The sequence below is a fragment of the Eptatretus burgeri genome, chromosome 7, assembly GCF_056783735.1.
Source record: "Eptatretus burgeri isolate ZD-2024b chromosome 7, Ebu_testis_v1, whole genome shotgun sequence".
NCBI classification, from domain to species: Eukaryota; Metazoa; Chordata; class Myxini; order Myxiniformes; family Myxinidae; genus Eptatretus; species Eptatretus burgeri.
This window is the reverse complement of record NC_140967.1, coordinates 12,018,529-12,040,232: the sequence shown is the minus strand read 5'-3', so window position 1 is coordinate 12,040,232 and position 21,704 is coordinate 12,018,529. Positions and strand designations below refer to the sequence as shown.

The 21,704-nt window shown below is 42.9% G+C and overlaps 1 protein-coding gene and 1 pseudogene across 10 annotated transcripts in view; one reads left to right on the top strand and one right to left on the bottom strand.

The window, feature by feature from the left end:
* LOC147022681 (uncharacterized) overlaps positions 1-21,704 on the top strand; it is a 70,980-nt gene that overhangs the window by 35,294 nt on the left and 13,982 nt on the right. For 7 of the 10 annotated variants that reach the window (XR_015059849.1, XR_015059847.1, XR_015059848.1 and 4 more), the window contains 2 exons: positions 8,768-8,886; positions 20,906-21,052. Coding sequence is in view for 5 of the 10 variants with exons in the window: in XM_085887457.1 (XP_085743583.1) it covers positions 8,768-8,886; positions 20,906-21,030 (244 nt within the window). In the remaining 5 variants the exon portion in view is untranslated. Of the gene's footprint in view, positions 1-8,767; positions 9,022-15,084; positions 15,280-20,905; positions 21,053-21,704 lie in introns of those variants that run through there. The other 3 variants (XR_015059850.1, XM_085887455.1, XM_085887454.1) reach the window with 3 other exon arrangements.
* On the bottom strand, positions 18,011-20,644 carry LOC147022682 (uncharacterized; annotated as a pseudogene).

Sequence of the window (21,704 nt, the reverse complement as noted above, 5' to 3'; positions counted from 1 at the left end):
GGCAGCATTAAGGCAAGCTGAGTGCAGGCAGCGGTAAGGCTGGCTGAGTGCAGGCAGCGTTAAGGTGAGCTGAGTGCAGGCAGCGTTAAGGTGAGCTGAGTGCAGGCAGCGGTAAGGTGAGCTGAGTGCAGGCAGCGGTAAGGTGAGCTCATTGCAGGCGGCGGGAAGGTGAGCTGAGTGCAGGTGGCGGTAAGGTGAACTGAGTGCAGGCAGCAGTAAGGCAAGCTTAGTGCAGGCAGCAGTAAGGTGAGCTGAGTGCAGGCGGCGGTAAGGCGAGCTGAGTGCAGGTGGCGGTAAGGTGAGCTGAGTGCAGGCAGCAGTAAGGTGAACTGAGTGCAGGCAGCAGTAAGGTGAGCTGAGTGCAGGCGGTGGTAAGGTGAGCTGGGTGCAGGCGGTCATAAGGTGAGCTGAGCACAGATGGTGGGAAAGCGAGCTGATGGCAGGTGGCGGTGTGTCCTGTGGTACGTATCGGTAGTAATGAGGTGAGCGAGATAATTTTGTTCAGCGAAAAAAACTCTCAAATATGTAGATTCTTAATTTTGTGGGATGAATCGTAGTCACAGCATTCTGTCTTCCTTTTGAAGAGGAGAGTGAAAGGGATATTGAAGGAAGGTGAAATCAGTGTCAGGTCATGACAGGAGGATGTTGGTAGTGGTACACGTTGGAACAAACGCTGTAGGGAAAGTTTACTCAGAGGATTTAAAAAATAGTTACAGGACATTGGGTCACCAGCTTGAATCATGGAGTAGTGAGGCAATAATTTCTGGTATTCTTCCAAGAAAAGGAAAGGGATTTCAATAATTATGACAATGATAGATGTCAACCAATGGTTGGAAGAATGGTACCTGACTGAGAGAAGAATGAACTAATAGAGTGCAGGTACGATGCGCCAAATGTCCCCCTCCCATGTCATATTTCCTCGTGTATACTATATGATCAAGACAGGAAGGAGAAAACTTCCAGGCAATTTCGTGGACGGAAAACAACAGGTCACATGAGCTTGTCAAACCAGACGGTATCTCAATATTGTTACAAGAGAGCTGAAGCATCTGCTCTGAATGCCGAGTAAAGGTTGTGAATGAAACAAGTCTGAAGACGACGATGGTTCACGAGCGGTATTTGACGATGTAGAATGTAGATTGTTTCAGAAGTCAAGGATGAGACAATGTGATAATGTTTGACCAAATTATAAAAATGATCAACATGATGTGGTACGAGTGACAGGTTATTAGCTGCAAAATGTCGAAAACCCGGTTTCATTCAACAACTTTAAAATGTGACCTTTGCATAACCTTTAAAGGTCACAAAACAATGTTGTGGACATTAAAATAAGGAAACAGGATACGTGCGATAACTTATTGGAGTTAGTTCGTCGAAGAAGGTCGAAAACCCGGTATGATTCCCACAACTTTGAAAATTTGACCTTTGTGAACTTTAAAGGTCAAAGGTCAAGGATTATGACCTTTGGTGCAAAACTTCCTCTGGAACATTCCAGGGACAATATAACGTCATATAGGCTATATGGCATTTCGCACTCCTCGGGTTATCCATACTTTGATGAAATCAGCGGAAAAACAAACTTGAAGGGGCACCATGGGCAAGGTGCTCGAGATAGAGCAAAATAGTTTCAAGACTTTAGGTGTGGAATGACCTCAAGATTATGCATAAAAAATATTGTCAACCTCGCTCTTAAAGTTTGGGCGGTCGTCTGATTTTTATGTCAAAATTCAAAGTTTTCTAAGTTCATGACCTTGTGACCTTGACCTTCGGACGAAAATGAAAAATCGAGCTCCGTTGGGCTATGCAGGTGCCATTGGGCTAACCAAATACCGAAACCCCTGCCAGATTCGACAAACCCCCTAGGAGAAGATGCAAATTGAAACTGGCTACCCCCTAAAAACACAATTCGCAATTTTCTAAGTTCGTGACCTTGTGACCTTGACCTTGGGACGAAAATGAAAAATCGAGCTCCGTGGGGCTATGCAGGTGCCATTGGGCTAACCAAATACTGAAACCCCTGTCAGATTCGACAAACCCCTCGGAGAAGATGCAAATTGAAATCGGCTACCCCCTGAAAACACATGTTTTTTGGGCGTGGCTCCACCCATAATGGGCGCACCATGCCCGTTTTCAGGAAAACACAACTAGATCATGATATAAACCTCCCACCAAAATTTTATCAGGATCGGATCAAAACCCACGGAGCTATGCTCGGGACATACAGACATACAGACAGACAGACATGCAGACAGACAGATAGACAAACATACAGACAGACACACAACAATAACGAATATAGTGGTCACTTATTTTTTTCGTGAAAAATATTTTTTTCATGAACCAATTTGATGTTGATGGAATGATAAGTTGGTGATTGATAGAAAAAATCCTGGCGTGATGGTGTTCTCCCAAATTTGATTACTTTTGCAAACAATATCCATTAAAGAATGAAATGAACTTGAAAGGTTAGACAGATCTCCATGATGTCCTCTACGTTGGCACCTAAACTCGCATATGTCACTCGTTGATACAATAGTATGCTAAATGGAATGTTTCTGGAAGTTCGACTTCAAGGGAAGCTGCGTGCTGGTGTTGCGTACTCATTACCTTCGCATTCTGCGAAAGGTTATGTTTTGGTCAGCATGTATTTATTTATTTATTTATTTATTTGTAATCTTGTGATTCGTATAACTCAAAAAGTATTAAACCGAATTGCATGAAATTTGGTGGGATGATTGGTTATTAGCCAGGAAGCATTCGATTAGATTTTGGGATCGTTCGGGTCAAAGGTCAAGGTCAAGGTCACGAAAAGGTCAAAATCGTCTTTTTACGATAACACGGTCAATTTTTATTCAATTTGCATGCAACTAACGCCAAAATGTTCAGAATTCAACGCCTCATCTTGTGATTTGCAATATGACACAATGACGCCCATACTCTTCTTACCGGTTAGGGGTCAAAGGTCAGGGGGTCATGACCTTGAAAAATATGCGGTTTTTGTCATAACGCGGTCAATTCTTGTCCGCTTTACATGAACCCAGCACCAAAATGTTCAGAATTTAATGCCCAATCTTCTGACACAATGACGTCATAACACATGTCACCGGTCGGGGTAAAATGTCGGGGGGGGGGTCACGCCCTTGAAAAATATGCGGTTTTCGGCATAACTCAGTCAATTCTTATTCAATTTGCATGAAACCAGCATCAAACGAGATTACCTTCTCTTGTTGAAACGTTGTATTCACCGAGCTTGCGAGTGAAGACTCGCCAAAACGACGTGAGTTGATTGTTGTTTAGTCCGTAGCCCCCGAAAGTCGGGGGGGGTCATGACATTATAGATATGTGGTTTGTGTCATAAGACCATTCATATGAAACCAGTTCCCCACACTCGTACCAAGAACAAAAAAAGTAGTGGCGGCGAAGGTATGCGCTCTATGAGTGCCCGTTCTAGTTCAGATTGGCTTACTCTCAATATAGCAGGTGGCCCTAGGTTGTCCTTCAGCACCAAGGGCCATTGAAGCAGCAGCAGCAGCAAAATCATTTCCATTTCAAAAGGGAAATATAAAAATCGAGTCCTGTACATATACACTTGAAAGGTTTGACACTTTTGCGAACAGACCATTATAACCGAGTGAACCAAATCCCCAATAGAGGCAGCACTCTAACCTGTATTTGTTATATTTTATGCATGTTTTAATGTTTTAGTAAGTGGAAATATTTCGAAGCATTTATTGCCATACACTTGGTTGAGTCTTTTGTTCGAGTGTCAAGTAACAAGGTCTTGAGTCCAAGGCCAACTCCAGGAATGCAGTGATTTGAGTGTGAGTCCTAAAATATTAAATGCTCCATCTAAAATAAAAATAACTTGCAGATCACAAAAAAGTTTAATAATATTAAGAAGAAAAACAATAATTTATAGATGTTCCTAATATTGATCAACATGCCACTTCTTTTTGTTGTTGTTGTTGAAGTTCTTCTTCTTCTTCTTCTGCTCATTATTCCTCTTCTTCTTCATATATCTCTTCCTCTTCTTCCTCTCTCCCTCTTCTTTGTCTTCTTCCTCTTCTTACTCTTCTTCCTCCACAACTTTCCACAGTATCGTAAAAACCTATGCTTGTCCTTCATTGTCTACCCAGTTCTCTCGGTTGTCCACATATTCTACATCGGCGGTTAAACCACACGTGTTATCAGTCTTCAGAACTAGTGTAACGCGATTGAACAAATATATATATATATATATATATATATATATATATATATATATATATATATATATATATATATATATATATATATATATATATATATATATATATATATATATTGAAGTTCTCCTGACTTGGACCAATGTCGGGATGATGACTTCGTCATGACGGCGTCATACCTGCCAACTCCAAAGGGCATCCAGTATCTCATGTGAGGCAAAGTCAAAAGCTGTCACCAAGCAGATGAAAGGTGAAGCCTACCGACCTGGTTTTGCCCTTCTTCGGGCTCATCAGGACAACATATGGCTGTTCCATCCACTTGGTGACCTTTGAAGCCATTTAGGCTTATACACTAGAACTCGATGCTCCACTAACTATGACTAGTGAGGCCACATTGTATTTGACGTAACTGAATGTGTCCACATGGCAGATGGAACTTGTTGGACATATATATATATATATATATATATATATATATATATATATATATATATATATATATATATATATATATATATATATATATATATCGGTATATTTGAGATCCATCATGAGATCGATTCCATCATTTACCTTATCCTCATTTAACTCCTTATAAATTCCGTCTGTCCTCTTAAAACCGTCTGAATTTCATCATAGCAGGCAAACTCACGATCCATTATCAAATGAGACCTTTTAACATGCGGCACCATACAATATCGAATGATTGCTCGAAATATCCTCTTTGTTAAAGTGAAACTTAATGACCAATAATTTCCTTGCATTCCTCTAACTCCATTAAATATTCCGACCACGTCTTACTATCTTCCACCTCCACAAACTCAACTCCCTGACCCTGATATTGACCTATTAAATACATCTTCTTCAAATACATTTTATTTCATCAGAGTGCAAATAGCTTTCTGATGTAGAATATTGCACGTATTGTCGTTTCGTGCTCGAATGTCGATATCATATGTTGCCACCAATTTTAACTTGTAGCTTCAAAATTGAGTTGTGCTTGCAAAGTCTTGATGGAACAACGTATTCCATTCCATAACAACATCCTGCGATTGTCGCTTGTTCGACGTGTCAACTCGAACCGTACCGAGACCGGCTTTTAAATGGTCGCCCTCCTCCCACCACTCACATACTCACAAGGCCCCCCACCCTCTGTGCTCCAAAAGCCCTTCTCACTGACCATCTCGCACGCATCCTGCAACCCTGAGTTGGACAATTTACATAACCTCATTTAACGGTTCACAAATTCGCCTCATTATGGTCTCGGAGCCGCCCCGGGTGTCACTACCGATGGTGGCAATTTGCCCCGAACGGCGCGGCGGGAGAAAGCTAGCAGGAAACGACCGGCCGAACTTGCGCTCTGATTGTTGATTGTGCGGCAAATGTGGCCGTAATTTGTGCAATTTTCCCTCCACATTGATGCCTGGCTGGTGCTAATTCGAGCCATTCACCGAGCTTGTCTGCCGCCTGCAGAGCGAGACAGTTTGTGGGATAAAAGAGTGTCAGCTGTGTTTTGTACATAGCAATCCCATCAGCCCGCCATTAACTGCAATGGAGGTGTCTTTTTTACTAACCCACTTTTAAAAACAGTTTCCTCGAAGCACCGGGCATTTCTTTCTTTCAACATTGATTTCACATCCTTGATAATTATGGACTTACGTTCAATCATCGACACAAGCCATATTGAACAAATGATGTCATAATGGAATGGCATTGTTAACGATTGCACCATATTGTTGTCCGCTTTGCTTATTTTTTACTTTTCATTTTCTTTCAAAAATATGTCGTACTGGCCGGTTGTGTAAGTCGAGTCATTTCCTTCAACATACAACGCTCTTCAATAGAATTTAAACATGTGCTGAGGTTTGGTCAGCTGACTGGTGATCATGAGGCATAAGCATCTGCAAGTTCACTGACTGCTGGCAAGAATGTCTGAGTCTTCAGGAAACATCAAAACTTGGGAAGAATATGTAATTATGGTCACATTGGGCAATTAGGATGGCCATAGAGGTACGGATGCTCGCCTATAAGCTGTTTAGCCTGGGTTTGAATCCTGACCCAGCTATAAACTGTCATCCCGGTGTTTTGCAGACAGGGTGATTTATCAATGTGAGTGCCGTTCCTCGGATGGATGTTAAAGCGGGCATCCCGTCTGCCCACATTGGTTGATGGACGGTGAAGATCCCATGGTGTCCTTTGCGAAGAGTGGGTGAACTATCACTGACACCCTGATTAAATTACGAATTCCTGCTCGAACCAGCAGAGGGCATTACATCAGCAGCACAGCCACACCCTCAGCCAATGATGCTACCCCACAGCCTTGTGCTGAATATGAACGAAGAACTGTCACATTGGCAAAGGGTGTGTTTTTGTGGTCTTCCGACTTCTGTGCCAGGTTGGCTAAAGAAAATGTCATCATGTTCTCCAATTTCATCACGCATAGGTGAGGGGTGTGTTTTGTGGGCGCAAAGCAATGAAATGGCTGCGATTCAAATGTGTGTTGATGATACATAATTATAAAAATTTATGTCACTATTTAATGCTTGAAATACTTCATCTTCCTCATACTGAGAGCACAATAATATCGCAAGATTACATCCATCCATCCATCTGATCGAGCGTACTCGGGCATTTTGCCTCTCGATGGCAGAAATAATCTACAGTGGTTGCCAGTCCTATTGTAGATCGCGGTGTTCGCTTGAATCGGTCTCCCCCCTGAAGGCGAAGTGCACTTCATACCATTCTGCAAGTATATTAGCAGTCGCTAATTCGTGCCTCATCTACCTGCTGCCATCGATGATTTTCTGACCTCAAATGGCTCAAATATCCCAGCAAGCTGGTACTCAATTTGCCGACCTCAGGAGGATGACAGGCTGAGTCAACCCCCTGATGTGTATTAATTCAGTGGCTAACGGGGCTTGAACTCAGGACCCTTGGATCCCAAGCCGCTACCCTAACCACTGAGCCAACACCAGGATAAATTACAGCGTTAGTCAATAGGTGAAGGAAAGAGACGTGTTTGTGTTGTGCAGTTCTGACAAACAATCTTGTTTGGACATCACGTTTAAATGCTTTGTGGCTGTCTCCGATGGGCTTAATCGCAATTCTGGCTGAGTTGGCTCAGAGGCTAACACTGTACAATAAGCGGACCGAAGGAGACGAAGCCACTCTTTTAAAGTCTCTCTCCTTGTGGCCCCTCACACCTTGTAAGTCAAGTGAGATGGAGTGACTCTCAAGGAAATTTGTGGCACGACATAGTTGCATCTCTCCTCTCCTTTCCTCTCCTTGCCCGTCCGCTATTTTTGTTCTTCCACTTTTTATCTTTTTCAAATCCACGTGACCATTCCATGCTGTCCCTTTTCGGTGGTGGCACTGGTCTGTGGAGATATCTCACAGCCTCTCTCCCCGCTTTCTACAAGCCTGTTGAGATCTCTCCTATTCTGTGTGGATCGAGAGCACATTGCGTCTTCGCACCTTTTCTAGCAATGGGGATGTTGAAAGTGGATCGCTGAGTGAGCCTCGGCTCTTTCACACATGCCAGAGTGCTTCCAATCAAGTGCAACTGCACAATACTCCCCTGAACACCCCCTTTATTAATCACGTGCTGAAATACATCCCTCACTTTCCTTCACCTTCTTTATCGCACCATCTTACCAATCCTCTCCTCACAAGTCCTCAAGAAAATCGCAAATCCCACTTTCACCTGCTATTTACAAATCATCAGCAGGAGGAAAAGGTGGTTCGAAAAAAATGTCAGTACAGTACACTTTTACTTTCCGAGTGGGCCAATGGTGTTCTCCATTGTAAGTAAAAATCTTCGGATTAATGTGACGTCTGTCTTCCGCAACATAGATGGACAATTGAGCAAGAGAACTGTGACGAAGTGGATTTGATGAAATTTACACATTAACAGAAAAGATTTTTTGTTATTTTTTTACTTTGGCCAATAGCCTGGCATAAGCCGCCCATGTAGGCCAAATTTCAATTAGGCCTGCAGCTGGCAGGCCTCGGCGCCTGCCCCTGTGAAGGCAGGTTTTGCCTAATTGTGATAGCCCCAGAGCTGTTCTCCTTTTTCGATCCTGCCTACTTGAGCTGTATTTGCCCTGCGATGGCGCCATTGTGGCTGAGAGGCCCTCGATGTATCCAAGGCAACAAGGCACCAACACCTGGCTTGCACGTCGCCAAGGAAACGAGAAGAGCCTGAACAGAAGAAGGGATATAACAGGCCCCAGACACACCAAAGATTCGGCATTGTTACTGTGAACGTTGTTATTGACTGAACTAGTTACTTTCTGTTCCCGTTTAGGTTTCTTCAGCGAGTTTCCCGTTGCAGAGTTGTTTTTTTGACAATCGTCGGACACCGGGATATGTCAGGCGGCTTAGTATTGTCAATACAATACAATGAAACCTTATGTATTAAGCTCCTTTCACAATGTCTGGAGGCCTTTGCAAAAGCACGGCCTTTGTGCATGTGACATAATCACGTTCGTGAGTTTTTTGGGGGGGCTAATTCTGACAAGCTTTGTGAAGCTCACTCCGTTTGCATTGGGTTTCATTTGCAGTGATTCACAAGAATACTTCCCCTCGTGCTGTAAGCCTGTCACCTGCAGAGAAAACTTGAACCACGCACTGCAGAGAACAGAGAAAGGACAAGCAGCTGGAAAAGAAACGCCTCAGCAAAGTAATGGTTTGAAAGTTGCTCTCCATGTTTGCTTTAGCTGCCTCTGAGACATCTTTATGTATCCGTTATGTAGATAGACTGAGGTTGTCTTCTCTCCAATTACATAATAACTCCGTATGTCATTCCATTAAGTTTATTGCGATATATATATATATATATATATATATATATATATATATATATATATATATATATATATATATATATATATATATATATATATATAATAGGGTAATGCCATGTGTCTGTCTGTCTCAACCTGAAACACAGAAACACTCCTCAGAGAGAAAATAATATTCAGCAAAAGTTTCTTCAAATTAATCCAAACCGATGCGAAAATTGTAAAAAAAATTTCCATCGGACAAAAAATTTAACCTGCGAAATGTAACAGGGAACAGACCACTGCTTCGATCGCTCCTGAATTTTTTTAAATTATTCTTTGCTGTTAAGAAATATGATTTTGGAATTTTACAATAGTGTCGGACCCCGACATTCACGGATTCACTATTTGTGGACCCCTTGTATTGGTGGTTTATAAAATGTGATTTGCTTCAATATGTGCGGCCTTGTGCTTTACACATTCACTTTTTCACGTTTTTTTGCGGTCATATTCGCGGTTTTTCGCAGGCATATTCTTGGTTGTTTTTGTTGTTTTATTTAATTTACACGTTTTTTGTGAGCGTATTTGTGGTTTTTCTCTGGTGTATTTGTGATTTGTTTTGCATTTTCACTTTTTTGTGGGCGTATTCGTGGTTGTTCATGGGATTTTTGACTTTCCCTCATGAATCAGAAACTGCTGAGAACCTAAACCCCTTTTTTTCCATTCAAACAATCCCTTGACATTCGCAGATTCGACATTCGTGACATTTATCAGGTATGTGTTGCCTGCAAATGTCAGGGTCTGACAGTACTTTATACAGTATATTTAATAAGCTAATGCTCTCTGTCCCCCCACCCCCACCCTGAAACAGAGAAATGCTACTCAGAGACAATAAATTACATAAAAGTTGATTCAAATTAATCCACACCTGTGGGAAATTTAAAAGTATTAAGACAAGGTTGCTTCAAATTAATCCAAACCTCTGGGGAAAAAACACATTTTTCAGCCAAAAAAAAGTTGAAGGCAAGTGATGTATCGGCAACAGACTGCTGCTTCGATCACTCCTGAAAATAAATAAAAATGTATTTGCTGTTAAGAAATATCTATAATCTCCCATTTTTGAGCTCTTTCGATCAGCACAAGAATAAATGGCTTCCTATTCCCCCCCCCCTTTTTTTTAATATCGTGGTATTTTTTTTTACCACGGGCTTCTTTCTGCTCATCCTTATAAATTGTGCAGTGTCATCTTGTGAGGTCAATAAAAGCCAAACTTGATGAAATTGCATTCTAGAAGGGATGTCAGTCATCATATTTAGGAATCGTCTCCTCGGATTTGTTTGAGAAAAATGGTTGAAGTTTTGTACACATAAGTATAAAACATCAGGATAAGCTCATCACATCATTATATTATTTTGCTTTTGTTATTGGTTTCTATAAGCTTATGTTATTTTGTACACATCAGGATAAGCTTCTCTGAAACTGATGAGGCTCATGTAAATGGGCAAAAATAAATAAATCAAAAATCAAAAATAATAAAAATCGCCTCCTTAAATCATATTAATTTTAAAAAGCTCCGTCTTAATAATCACGACAAAGCGGAATCCCCAATATCTAAATCATGATATAGACCGACAACGCAGTGTGCTTAAAACTTCCATGTATCGCCGAGCTGAGGACATTGCTTATGATTTCTCCAGGGACACTCATGCAAGCCTAACCTTCAGCTCTCACAACTCAATATGAAGACACTTTGCCTTTGTAGTGATGAGATGAGTGAGAATAATGAATGATGCACAAAGATCACTTTACCAAATGAGATGGAAATTGAGGTATAAATTGGTGGAAAAGGATGAGATTATCTGATATTTATCAAGCACAGATTGGAGAGTATCGAGCACTGGACATGACATATGGTGCCCTTGTTGTTGTGTTGTTATTACATCTCGTTTTTGTACTAACACTGCAAATTCATCTTTCAATTTTGTCTTCACGAATCCTCATCTTGTCAAACATCTTGTCGGCACGATATTCCTTACACCTGCATGACCCAACATATAGGATTTTCCTTTTGTTAAGATTCTATTTTGCAAGCAGAATTTCCATCACATGTTTAGTTCATTCATTCGTCGCAATATTATTATTATGTGTATAGATTCTGTCGCCTCCTTGAAAAAAAAAAAGAGACTAACAATTAGGAGAACGAAACCAAAATGCTTTTCGAATTACAACTTCGGTGCATTTAATTGCAAGCTGTTTAGTAATGCAGTGCTGAGCGTGATGACTGTTACATTCCCTAATTGGGTTTGTAGTGCAAAGGAGCCTCGATGAATAATATCTGCCTTCATTAGCCTATTGGCAGTTCCTCTGGCGATGAGAGTTCCTGGGTGAAGGCTAAGGAGCATCACTTTAATTTAGCATGAGTCTTCTCTTTTATTTAAGATGAATTGTGGATCATTCTGATGAAGTGCACCAGTTTGGATCTAGTAGCTGTGCGAACTTTTGGGGAATTAACCAAAAACCCAAACCCGTATTCTACATGACAAATGACTGTCTAATACAAATAAATGGCATTAATCTATCCAGTACACTTTATTGATATCATTTGTCAGAGCAATGTTTCTGGTTTTCCACTTACGGCTTTTGGGAACACTGAAGTGATCGAAATCTCAACATCGACAATGGAGCAGAGATACGTCACTGAGGAATGCTGTCATGTGACACCATTGTGTGCCTCATGGATGCAATTGTTTTGTACACCGGTCCTTCCCAATTCCATATCCAAGTGATGCATGACGTCATCGCCAGGCACAGAAGGGAGTACTCAGTTTTTACTCCGTTTGTTTATTTTCTTGTTTGTCCAGGCGATATCTCAGCAATCCTTTGAGCTCGGAAACTGAAATTTGAGGACAAAAGTGAATTTGTACTTTGGAAAAAACATGTTTTATTTTTCGATTAATCAATTAATTGATGAATTACTTAATTATGATCTATTTATTTTGTTTCTCATCGGGGCAATATCTCAGCCACCTTTTGAGCGAGGAAGCTGATATTTGGAAACAATAGTGTACAAGTGATTTGGCTGTAATGGGTATTTATGATTTATTGATTTTTTATGAATTACTTAATTTTCAAAAAGTTACAGATTTGAATGAAACAGTGGTCGTTTTGGTTTGCCATGAGCCAATTGATTAAGAAATTGATTATTTTACGATTATCATGTATTTATTTTAATTATGCAATTAATCAATTATTGTACAGCCCATTCCGTCTCAATGTGCTGCACGGCGAGTATCATTTGTCCTGTTGCGAATTTGCGCCCGCCGGCGTGCGGAGGTCCGCTCGACTCGAATGGCGGCCGCCTCGCCAACCGGAACGGACAATTCTGTCGTGACCCTCTCGGACCAACGCCGGGAACTAGTCATGGGTGGGGGTTTAACCTCACCACGATCGTGCCAATTGCCCACCCGCGCAGGATAGGGTCGCTCGCCAAATTCGATCTACCTAAGTACCTGCGCGAATGGTCGACCTGGCGATCACACCTCTCCGCAGGTCGACTCCGGACACGGGCCGCTTGGGCGGCCCGTTCCGTGCTATCGGGATAAGGCCAAAAAAAATGTTGCATTGGCGTAACGGGTCACTGAAAAATAGGGTAGGTCAGTCGGGATCTTTTTTTTTTTTTTTTTTTTCCTAATAAATCCCTCCCAAAATCTCCCCCGGCTTGAGTACCACCCTTTTTGTCGGCGGGTTCTGTCCGAAACACTTCCGGGTTTTTGCGATCGCAATCAACAAGATACTTGAAAACGATAGCAAAACAACAAAAATAGCAATAAAATAGGGTCGGCAAAATTTTTTGATAGCAAAAAAAAAAAAAAAAAACCGTAGGGTCGGCGGAATTTTTAGGGTCGGGCGGGTTACGCCAATGCAACATTTTTTTTTTTTTTTTGGCCTAACCGAGCGGTGTTATCGCCGACCTGGACAGTTCAGATTAATTACCGGGCGAATTAAGCCCACTGCGAACCCTTTATGTGAAGCAGGATGGAGGGTCAATAAAGAAAAGACGAAGCGAAACGGGAAAACAGTTCACACAATGCACATTTATTACGCGACACACGGAAAGCACACATATACAGCCAAACAGTCAAAATGCACATATAGCAGTTAAAACAAAAGAAACAATGACGCAGAGTTACTACCGAATACGCGTACACACGGCAACACTTATACAGTTCTACTTTACAGACAGCGCCAACACACATTTACTCAAAAGCAAAGGAAAGAAGCCACCCTCATAGACAAGGGGGCAGACGGGCCTGTAGGCCAATATGCGTGCATGACCTGAAGGAGCGGCCAAGTCCGCGAGACCGGGGGGGGGTCCTACCCGTGTCCTCGTGACGCGTTGGCGGATGAGCCACAGATGTGGCCGCGTGGCTGTGCCCCGACTCCGTGCTCCTTGGCACGACGTTTGGAGTGGGGTGGGAACTGGGCCCCCTTTTTGCACTATCTCAGCACAGGGGAAAGGGGGAATTGTTGATGCCCTGGGGGAGGAGAATGGCTTGCTGGCTTTGATCCCACGACGAGCGATCTCACAACACGACCTCGTCGCCGACCGCCGTCCTTCTCGCCTCGGACCCGAGCTCCTTGGCCTCTTCCCGCAACTCTCCTCAGCCGACGGCAGAACCCAACTCGATGACTTCGCCACCCGACTCCACTCTCTGCCACACCGATGGCTCGACTCACTCTGCCCTGCCGACACACACTGCTACTGCCACACTCTGCCACGATTCGCCTTGCGCTCGCCGTTTTATAGGCTGTCAGGAGAAAACGATATGCAAATATCCGGATCAGGATGACCTCGAGGGCGGAGCCACGCTCGCCAATTGGACGGAGGAAAAGTGGGCATGAACCTCCCCTGATCCTAGAACTTGCATATATCGATTTCACACAGACGCGCCTGGAGGCGGGGCCAAGCCGCTCCGCGCTTGCAAATTGGACGGATCAGAAGTGGGCGTGTAGCGTTCTTGATTCGAATTCTCCCTCGGAAAGGCCGCTATTTGCCTCGCGGCTCGGTGCGTATCGCAAAACGAGCCCAAGACAGCCCGATGCTCAGTGTTCACAGGTGGTGCGGGAATGGCCGTAGAAGGAGAGAGGTGAGGGTGGTGGAGGGTTTATCGGTGGTGGTTTGATGGTTATGGTGCCGTTTGGGAATGACGGTGATGCGATGTTTGCAGGATTGAGTTGTGAAGATAAAGGTCGTGGCTGTTGGCGTTGTTGTTGTTGTCTGAGGGTTGGAGCGTGGTTGCAGTTGGTGATGATGGCTGGCATGGTGGTTAAGGTGGTTGTTGTGTGATGGCGGTTGAGACGTGGTTGGTTCAAAATAAAGATAGAACAGAAAAACGGTTATCTCAAAGCGTCACAGCCCGAATGAATCACATAAATTCCCTCTAAACAACAGGTCTGGGGCTAACTACACACGTACTTAGAGTTATCACACCTACGGGCCCTGAATGGTAGTTTGCGAATTTCCACAGCCGTAACAGTACACATTCACATCAGAAGTATATTTGTACATATAACCAAGTATCATTAGTACACATTCACCTCAGAAGTACACCATCAGAAGTACACCGCTCCCTCCCAATTCCATCCCCATGTGCTGCACGGTGGCATCGCCGGGTGCTAAAGGTGCCCAGGAAATGTCGTGTGCTGGAGAATTTATTTATTTCTTTGGCATGGGGTGGTGTACTTTGAATGTACCTGTACTTGTTTTGTTTTCTTTCTTTTTTCCAAAGATTCCTACAACCAAAGATTATCTCTCTCTCCTCTCTCTCCTCTCTCCTCTCTTCTCCTCTCCCTCTCTCCTCTCTTCTCTTTTCCTCTCTTCCTCTCTCTCTCTCTCCTCTCTCTCCCCCCTCTCTCTCTCCCCCTCTCTCTCTCCCCCTCTCTCTCCCCCCTCTCTCTCCCCCTCTCTCTCCCCACCTCTCTCTCCCCCTCTCTCTCTACCCCTCTCTCTCTCCCCCCTCTCTCTCTCCCCCCTCACTCTCACCCCCTCTCTCTCTCCCCATTTCTTCCCATCTCTTCCACTGTCACTTGAGATGCAGGTTGAGTTCCTTCAGTCGTGAAAGTATCACATCCAGTCATGTGAGATGTTCTTCGAAGCTGTGGAAGAATATCAGAAGGTCATCCAAGAAAATCAGCAGGTGATCAAAATTCAGATCACTAAAACAAAGCATCATCACGTGCTGAAATGTCGCAGGTGCATTGCAGAATCTGAATGGCATGGTGTTGTACTCGCATAAGCCCATTGGTGTAGTAAACACAGACTTTGCTTTGGACTGTTCACTCAGTGCAACTTGGTTGTATCTACTCGCGAAGTACAGTGTCATGAATCACTGTGATCTATGAAGTGCATCGAAGCATTGTTCTATCCTTGGCAGAGGTAATGCATCATGGTGGGTCTTGCTATTTAAGTGCCAATAGTCCACACAAATCCACAGGAAGTCATCCTTCTTCCACACTAATAATATGGGTGATGTATTAGGACTCTTAATAGGTCTGATGTTACCCTAGTTGAGAAACTTTCTGATGTGGTCCTACACTTCCTTGTACTGACTGGGTAGAATCCACTGGTGTAGTTGCATCACCAGAATATCCTTGGTTGTCATAATTTCATGAGAAATTTTGTTGTTGTCCCCAATATCTTCATTGGCCAATGCAAATGCCTGACGTTTCACCTGCAAAGTTTTCAGAGCAGATCGCTCTTCATCTATTCCCTAAAAATGATTCATGTTGACTGCAATGGGTAGGTCATCCTTTGGAATGTCTATCTTCCAGACCTCCAAGATATTTTCCACCAAACTCCTACAAAACTCATAGCCTGTCTCAAACACCGCTGCAGTGTGTAGAGCTCCTAGTCTGGTACCAGTTTTGAGTCGGACATCAGCATCATATAAATTTACCATCCTAACTGGAAAGGTACCATGTTGGACTTTTACGCATGTTTTCATGAGAAACATGTGCAGCAAATTTCCTTCTCCATCTGGAAGTTCCTCCACCAATGTTATGGATCTGTCCCCCATTTGGTCCTCTCTAACCAATTGCATTTATTGCTTGGGTTGACCTTGCTGGCAACAGAATATTCCTCCTACCTCTCAGTTTTGCGTAGCCGAACCTCCCTGCCACACCTCCAAGACTGATCTGCTTCCCACACGACTGAATTGTATGGGCCCAATGCTGGTTAGTAGTTCATATGTGCTTCAAATATGTTGATCCAATGCAGTCTCTAAATAGGAGACAAGTATGGTTGATCACATTCATCCCCAAATGTTCAGGGATCTCCTCTTTCTCTGCTGTCATTGACTCATCTTCCAAGTACTTGAGCATGAGCACACCCTGCATGGAACTCCCATTAGTCCAGTCAAATTAGTATCTTCACCCACCACTAATTGCAAAATAATCATTTCCACTGCAGTGCATTTCAGTAAGACCCCCTAATCACCATACTAAAAGTCCTAAAAAATCCTAGCATGGGAAAGTAGTGTAATTTGCATAATATGAAAATTAGCTTCTGCCATAAGAGAAAATTCATATTTTCGCGATAACTTTGCATCTAAGTACCCAATTGAAGCAAATCAAGTGTCCAAACCAATGTTTTCAAGGTCAATGAACATGATAGGCACATTTGCAAATTGATATTTTGAATATAATTTGCATATTATGCAAATTAGTTTCAGGAATTTGAGAAATTTCTAATTTTTATTTTCCATATAAGTAACAACTATCCAAACCCATATTATGAATATAACTTGCATAAAATATGCATATTAGCTTTTAGCAATAAGAGAAAATCAAAAATGTCAGTTAACTTTGCATCCGTGTGCCTGATACAAACAATAAAGTCAAATAAAAGCAAGTATGAAAAATTAACTAAAGCAGCAACAAGCAATACCTGAAATAAATACTTAAAGTGGTGACACCCAATCAAGATGATAAGATACATTTAACACAAGTTTTTACTGCTAATCGGTAATGTGGTTAGTGTTCTTAATGAATTTTCAGGTCACATATCAATCAGTATCACTGCTGTCATCTATCTCCACATGAGATGAATGAGCACAACTTACACCTTTACACACCCCACACATCCATGTACAGTCAATGGGAATACGCTTGCAGGTGCATCTGCTGGTGCTACACCCGGTCTTGCAGTTACACCTGAATATCTTGGTCAACTTCTCTGGTGCGGTGGGGAGATCTGTCTGTACTGGCAGTCATTGGCCATCAGTGATTTTCCATCCCCATTCTTCTGGTTTGAATTGTTCAGTAGTCTCTTTCCAAGTCTGAATCTGAAAATATACTCGCAGACTATGATACTGTGTCGCAGCAGATGTTGGCGGCAATGTCTGAGGCTCCACAAATGTTCTGCTTTTTGCTACCTTCTCACAGAAACGTTTGTACCGCAGAACGTCTATACATTCACCCTTCTTGCCATTATAGATGTAGACTAGGGCTTTCTCTCCTGCTTCAATTATATCTTTCTTTGCAGCACCCTCTTTTGTGAACAGGTCAGCAAGTTGCTGGAAATCAACATTGTTCTGGACTTGTTTTAGGGCTACTGGTTTGCCGATACCAAAAACTCATGATGTTGTGTCACATCCAAGCAATGCATGTACAAAGAGTCGTCTGGAACAGATTTTCTTTCCCAAGATCTCCTGTGTCTTCTTTATGTTCCATACCTTGTGCTTTTTGGTGTTCGCTTTTATTTCAGGTTTCAATAATAGGTCTTTCTCAATTGCATCTCCATGGTAGCACAACAGGATTAGCAGATCTGTGTCCTCACCAATAAGAACATTGTTGACAACCTTCGCTAACTCTACTGCTGTCATGACAATCAGAATGTCTGCATCTCCTTTGGCATGAATCATTTTGCAGCCCGCCTTCTCAAGGAAAGAACTTAGCATATTAAGAAACCTTTGTTTTTTTCTTTGTTGCCCAGAAACTCATTTTTCTTCAGCCTCAGCGAAGTCTCTACTGTAAATATAACATTTGGTCCTTTTGAGCTGCCTGTGCATCTGCAATGTGTAGCTCTTTGATGGCGGGCCCATCTTCATAACCATCGAACACAATGGTTGCCTTTCCATACCGCTTTGTCACATATTTGAGATACATATGACATATGCTCTCAAAGGTTTGACCTCTTGACCACGGTAAATGTTGCAAGAGTGCACCACCATCAAGCACGTAATGTAGATCATCACCGGTGGGATCTGTCTGATCCAGTTTCACCATCTCCCAAAGGGCATCACCTAGTGCCGCTTTGTTTGGCCCTCTATGAAGCCCAACATTGTCAAATAATGCTGTGGGATGACTGCAAAGCTCGTACTTCAACAAAGCTGCTGGATCTTCCTGCTCTTCATGGGTGGCGATAACACTCAGTCGCTGGAAAAGTAATTGTGGATCCACCTGAACTGGTTCTCCACCGATGACAACAGTTGTCTTGGATCAGAGTGTGCCTGCTTGATTTTTCCTTTTGAAAGAGTAATCATTCACATTGTTCCCAACCATTGACTCTCATATAGTCTGGCCTACAGACCTTGCCTTGTTGACATTCACTTTGTCATGTGCAGCAACACCGCTCACAATATTATGCAGGGATGGCTCACTCCCGAATGGATCCCATTCGTTGAAGGCTTCAATTAATTTGTAGGTATCTGCTGTGTCCCGTTGTTGTCTGGACTTGGATGTGTCTTTGTGCTGCTCACTGGTGTTGTAGTTTACACCAGTGAGCTCTTGCATAGCAAAATTGACCTGGGCACAAGATGGCATCCCCAATATCCAGGTCAGCCGCTGGACCTCGGTCATACGTCTGCCTCTTGTCAACCCACCACTTGTTTTGACACTTCTCATTAGCACTTGCTCAATTAGGAGATCAGTAGATAGGCCTGCCCAGAATTGATCGCTTCTCCTAACAACGTGAAAACCATTCATGAAGCTTGTGTATACATTAGGATGAGTCTTATCAAGTTGGCACATCTTTTGTGGATACAGGTATGCTGATTTGGCATACAGATTGTGCCCTGCTGCTGCAAAAAAAGATAACATATCCTGTACTGCTGCAAGATGCAACATCCAATTCCCTGTGCATTCAGCTTTTATGAATTTCTTTAGGATGGCAACCATGTCCAAGTATTGCAACCAAAGTTGGGCAGTCTTTAGGTCACTCATTGAGCTCCGTTCTCCTTTCAATTTCTCAGAAACTCTTGAGAGAACCTCTGAAGAGGAAATGTCAACAGCGATACCCAGATCCATCATTAGGTGATTAAAAATCTTGCTGGCTTCAAGCAAGTCTTGCTCTTGGTTCTTGTCTGGAATAACTTCATCCTCAACTTCCACTTCCACCTCTCCTGTTAGGCCTATTGTATGCCAGTCATCAGAGGGACTTTCTGTGTCTCGTTCCGGTTAGTCAGGTTGATGTGTGGGTATGGGCAGATTATATGCATTGGCTACTAGTATTGTATTGAGGGCTGCATCAACCAAGGGATGCCCTTGCACTGCTTTGGAGATTGCTTTTCCACTTAGCATGTGCTTTACAGCGTTTCCGGAATATACGAATTCAAGGACTATTTGTAGACCACTTCCTGCCAGAAGGTAACCAATGGAGCCCAGAAAACTCATTTCCATGTGTAAACCTCCAAGTCTCAAGACAATAAATTTCAGGTAACTGTCAGTTGGCTCTGATTCTATAATCATTGAGGCTTTCCACCAAAGTGGCTGGTCAAATGTAATCACTGGGGTGACATTGTAGGCATTGGCTTGTTCACACACATAAGTGTGGAGAAGATACAAGACATGTCAGTTGAGTCCATATCTGTCATGGGCAGGAACTGCAGAGATGACTTGCTAGGATAGTCCCCCTGATGAACAGCCTGCATCATACCTGACCATGCTGGCCTCTTAGGACGAAGGACAAATGCCACTTCCTACAGAAGATCGATGTGATACGTTGGATCGTGCACTTCCATTGCCTGCAGTTCTTTGTATGTCAATGGATTACATCCTGCGTGCTGAGATTTGAAAGTTTTTATGTTGATCCTTCCCACTTTTATGATGTCATCCGTTGTCACTGATACTCTCGGTACAGGTTTATGATGCAGCTTTCCTGGTGTGAAAGTGGAAATAATCCCCATTCCATGGAATATTCCAAAGCCATCAAGAGTTCTTATATTGTGATCAACATTGTCACCAACATGCTGAATGAACTCTCCAGATCCAGGCTCAGGCAAATCTGCCCCTTGTGTAAGAGCGGCACTTTTCTCGAACTTCCGCACTTCAGAATAGGAACAACTGAAGCCGTGTTTATGAAGAGTATCTACGATGAACCGTGATGAAAACTGATGATGCATTTCAGTTGCTAGTCCAAATTGCAATGGGGTTAGAATGACTCTTGGCCTTGTTGCTTGCATTATAACTTGGCCAATTCATGCTACCTTCAGATCAGTGTTTTTTCCAATGAACAAACCTTGCAACAACATCAGTAGTGACTGGAATGAACTGCACAGCTGCTTCTGTTGATGACATCTGTTCTCTGGCTGGATATACATCATTAGAAGAGTCAACTGCATTTATGTCACTCTTGATAAGCTTGGCAACTGTTTTTATCATTCGTATTTTCTCAATATTGAGGTCCTCTTTCTTCTGTTCCTTGTAAAAGTAATGGAGAATATTTGCTGCTGTTCATCTAAAAGTTACAACATTTGGCTTCCGATTCAGCTCGGTTATTATGATATTGTCACCAAAATGTTCCATGAGTTTACTCTTCATATGTGTAAAGCCATAAGCTGCAACTTCTGAACCCAAAAGACCTGTCTACATTTTCTCAATCAAGTCTGTTATTGTAATCTGTTCATCATAATTTTCTTCCAGGTACTTTGCAACCAACAGGAATGCTTCATATCTTTCTGCTTCTTTGGGTCTCCCGAGCCTTTGTTTCTTTGCAATATGACCGAGTCCAGAGGAATGTTGCTGTGGAACCTGCTTCCCAGTCCTGAAGTTGACATGACAGCTTTTATGGTAAACTGCATCGGCTGCGATTTTTTTTATTATTATTATTTTTTTTTTGTATACCTTGTCGAGGCTCGTATGAGAGCTAACACATAACGCACAGCAAAGAGGCATGGGACAAGAGGGGCGGCGATTGGGAGGGACAAAACAGTAGGGAACAGACACATTAGGAGATCTGTGGAAGGGAGAGGGATGGGATGGGGAACATGGGGAAGAGAAGATGGACATTACAGGCATTTCAGGAAGGAAAGCAGGGGAATTGAAGGAAGTGGGCTTGCGTGGATTATCGGGGGTAGAAAAGATCAAGGATTTGGATGGGGGATGATAAGAGGTGATGGTGAACAGCTGTTTTGAAAGCCTGGAGGGAAGAATGGGAAAGAATAGAGTGAGGGAGTTTATTCCAAAGGTGGGAAAAAAGAGGAATGAAAGAGTGAAGGTGAGCAGTGATTCGTGATTTTGGTAGTTTTAACAGAAGGGGATTGTTGGCGGACCTTGAGCGCCCTGAGTAAATGTGGTGGGGACAAATCGCAGAGAGAGCAGGGGGGTCAAGGCTGGAGAGGAGACGGTAGAAGACAGATAGACCACCGACCAACCTGCGGTGATTGAGTGAGAGGCCCAAAGACTCAGCTTCATTGCAGGAGATGCCGATGATCCTAAATGC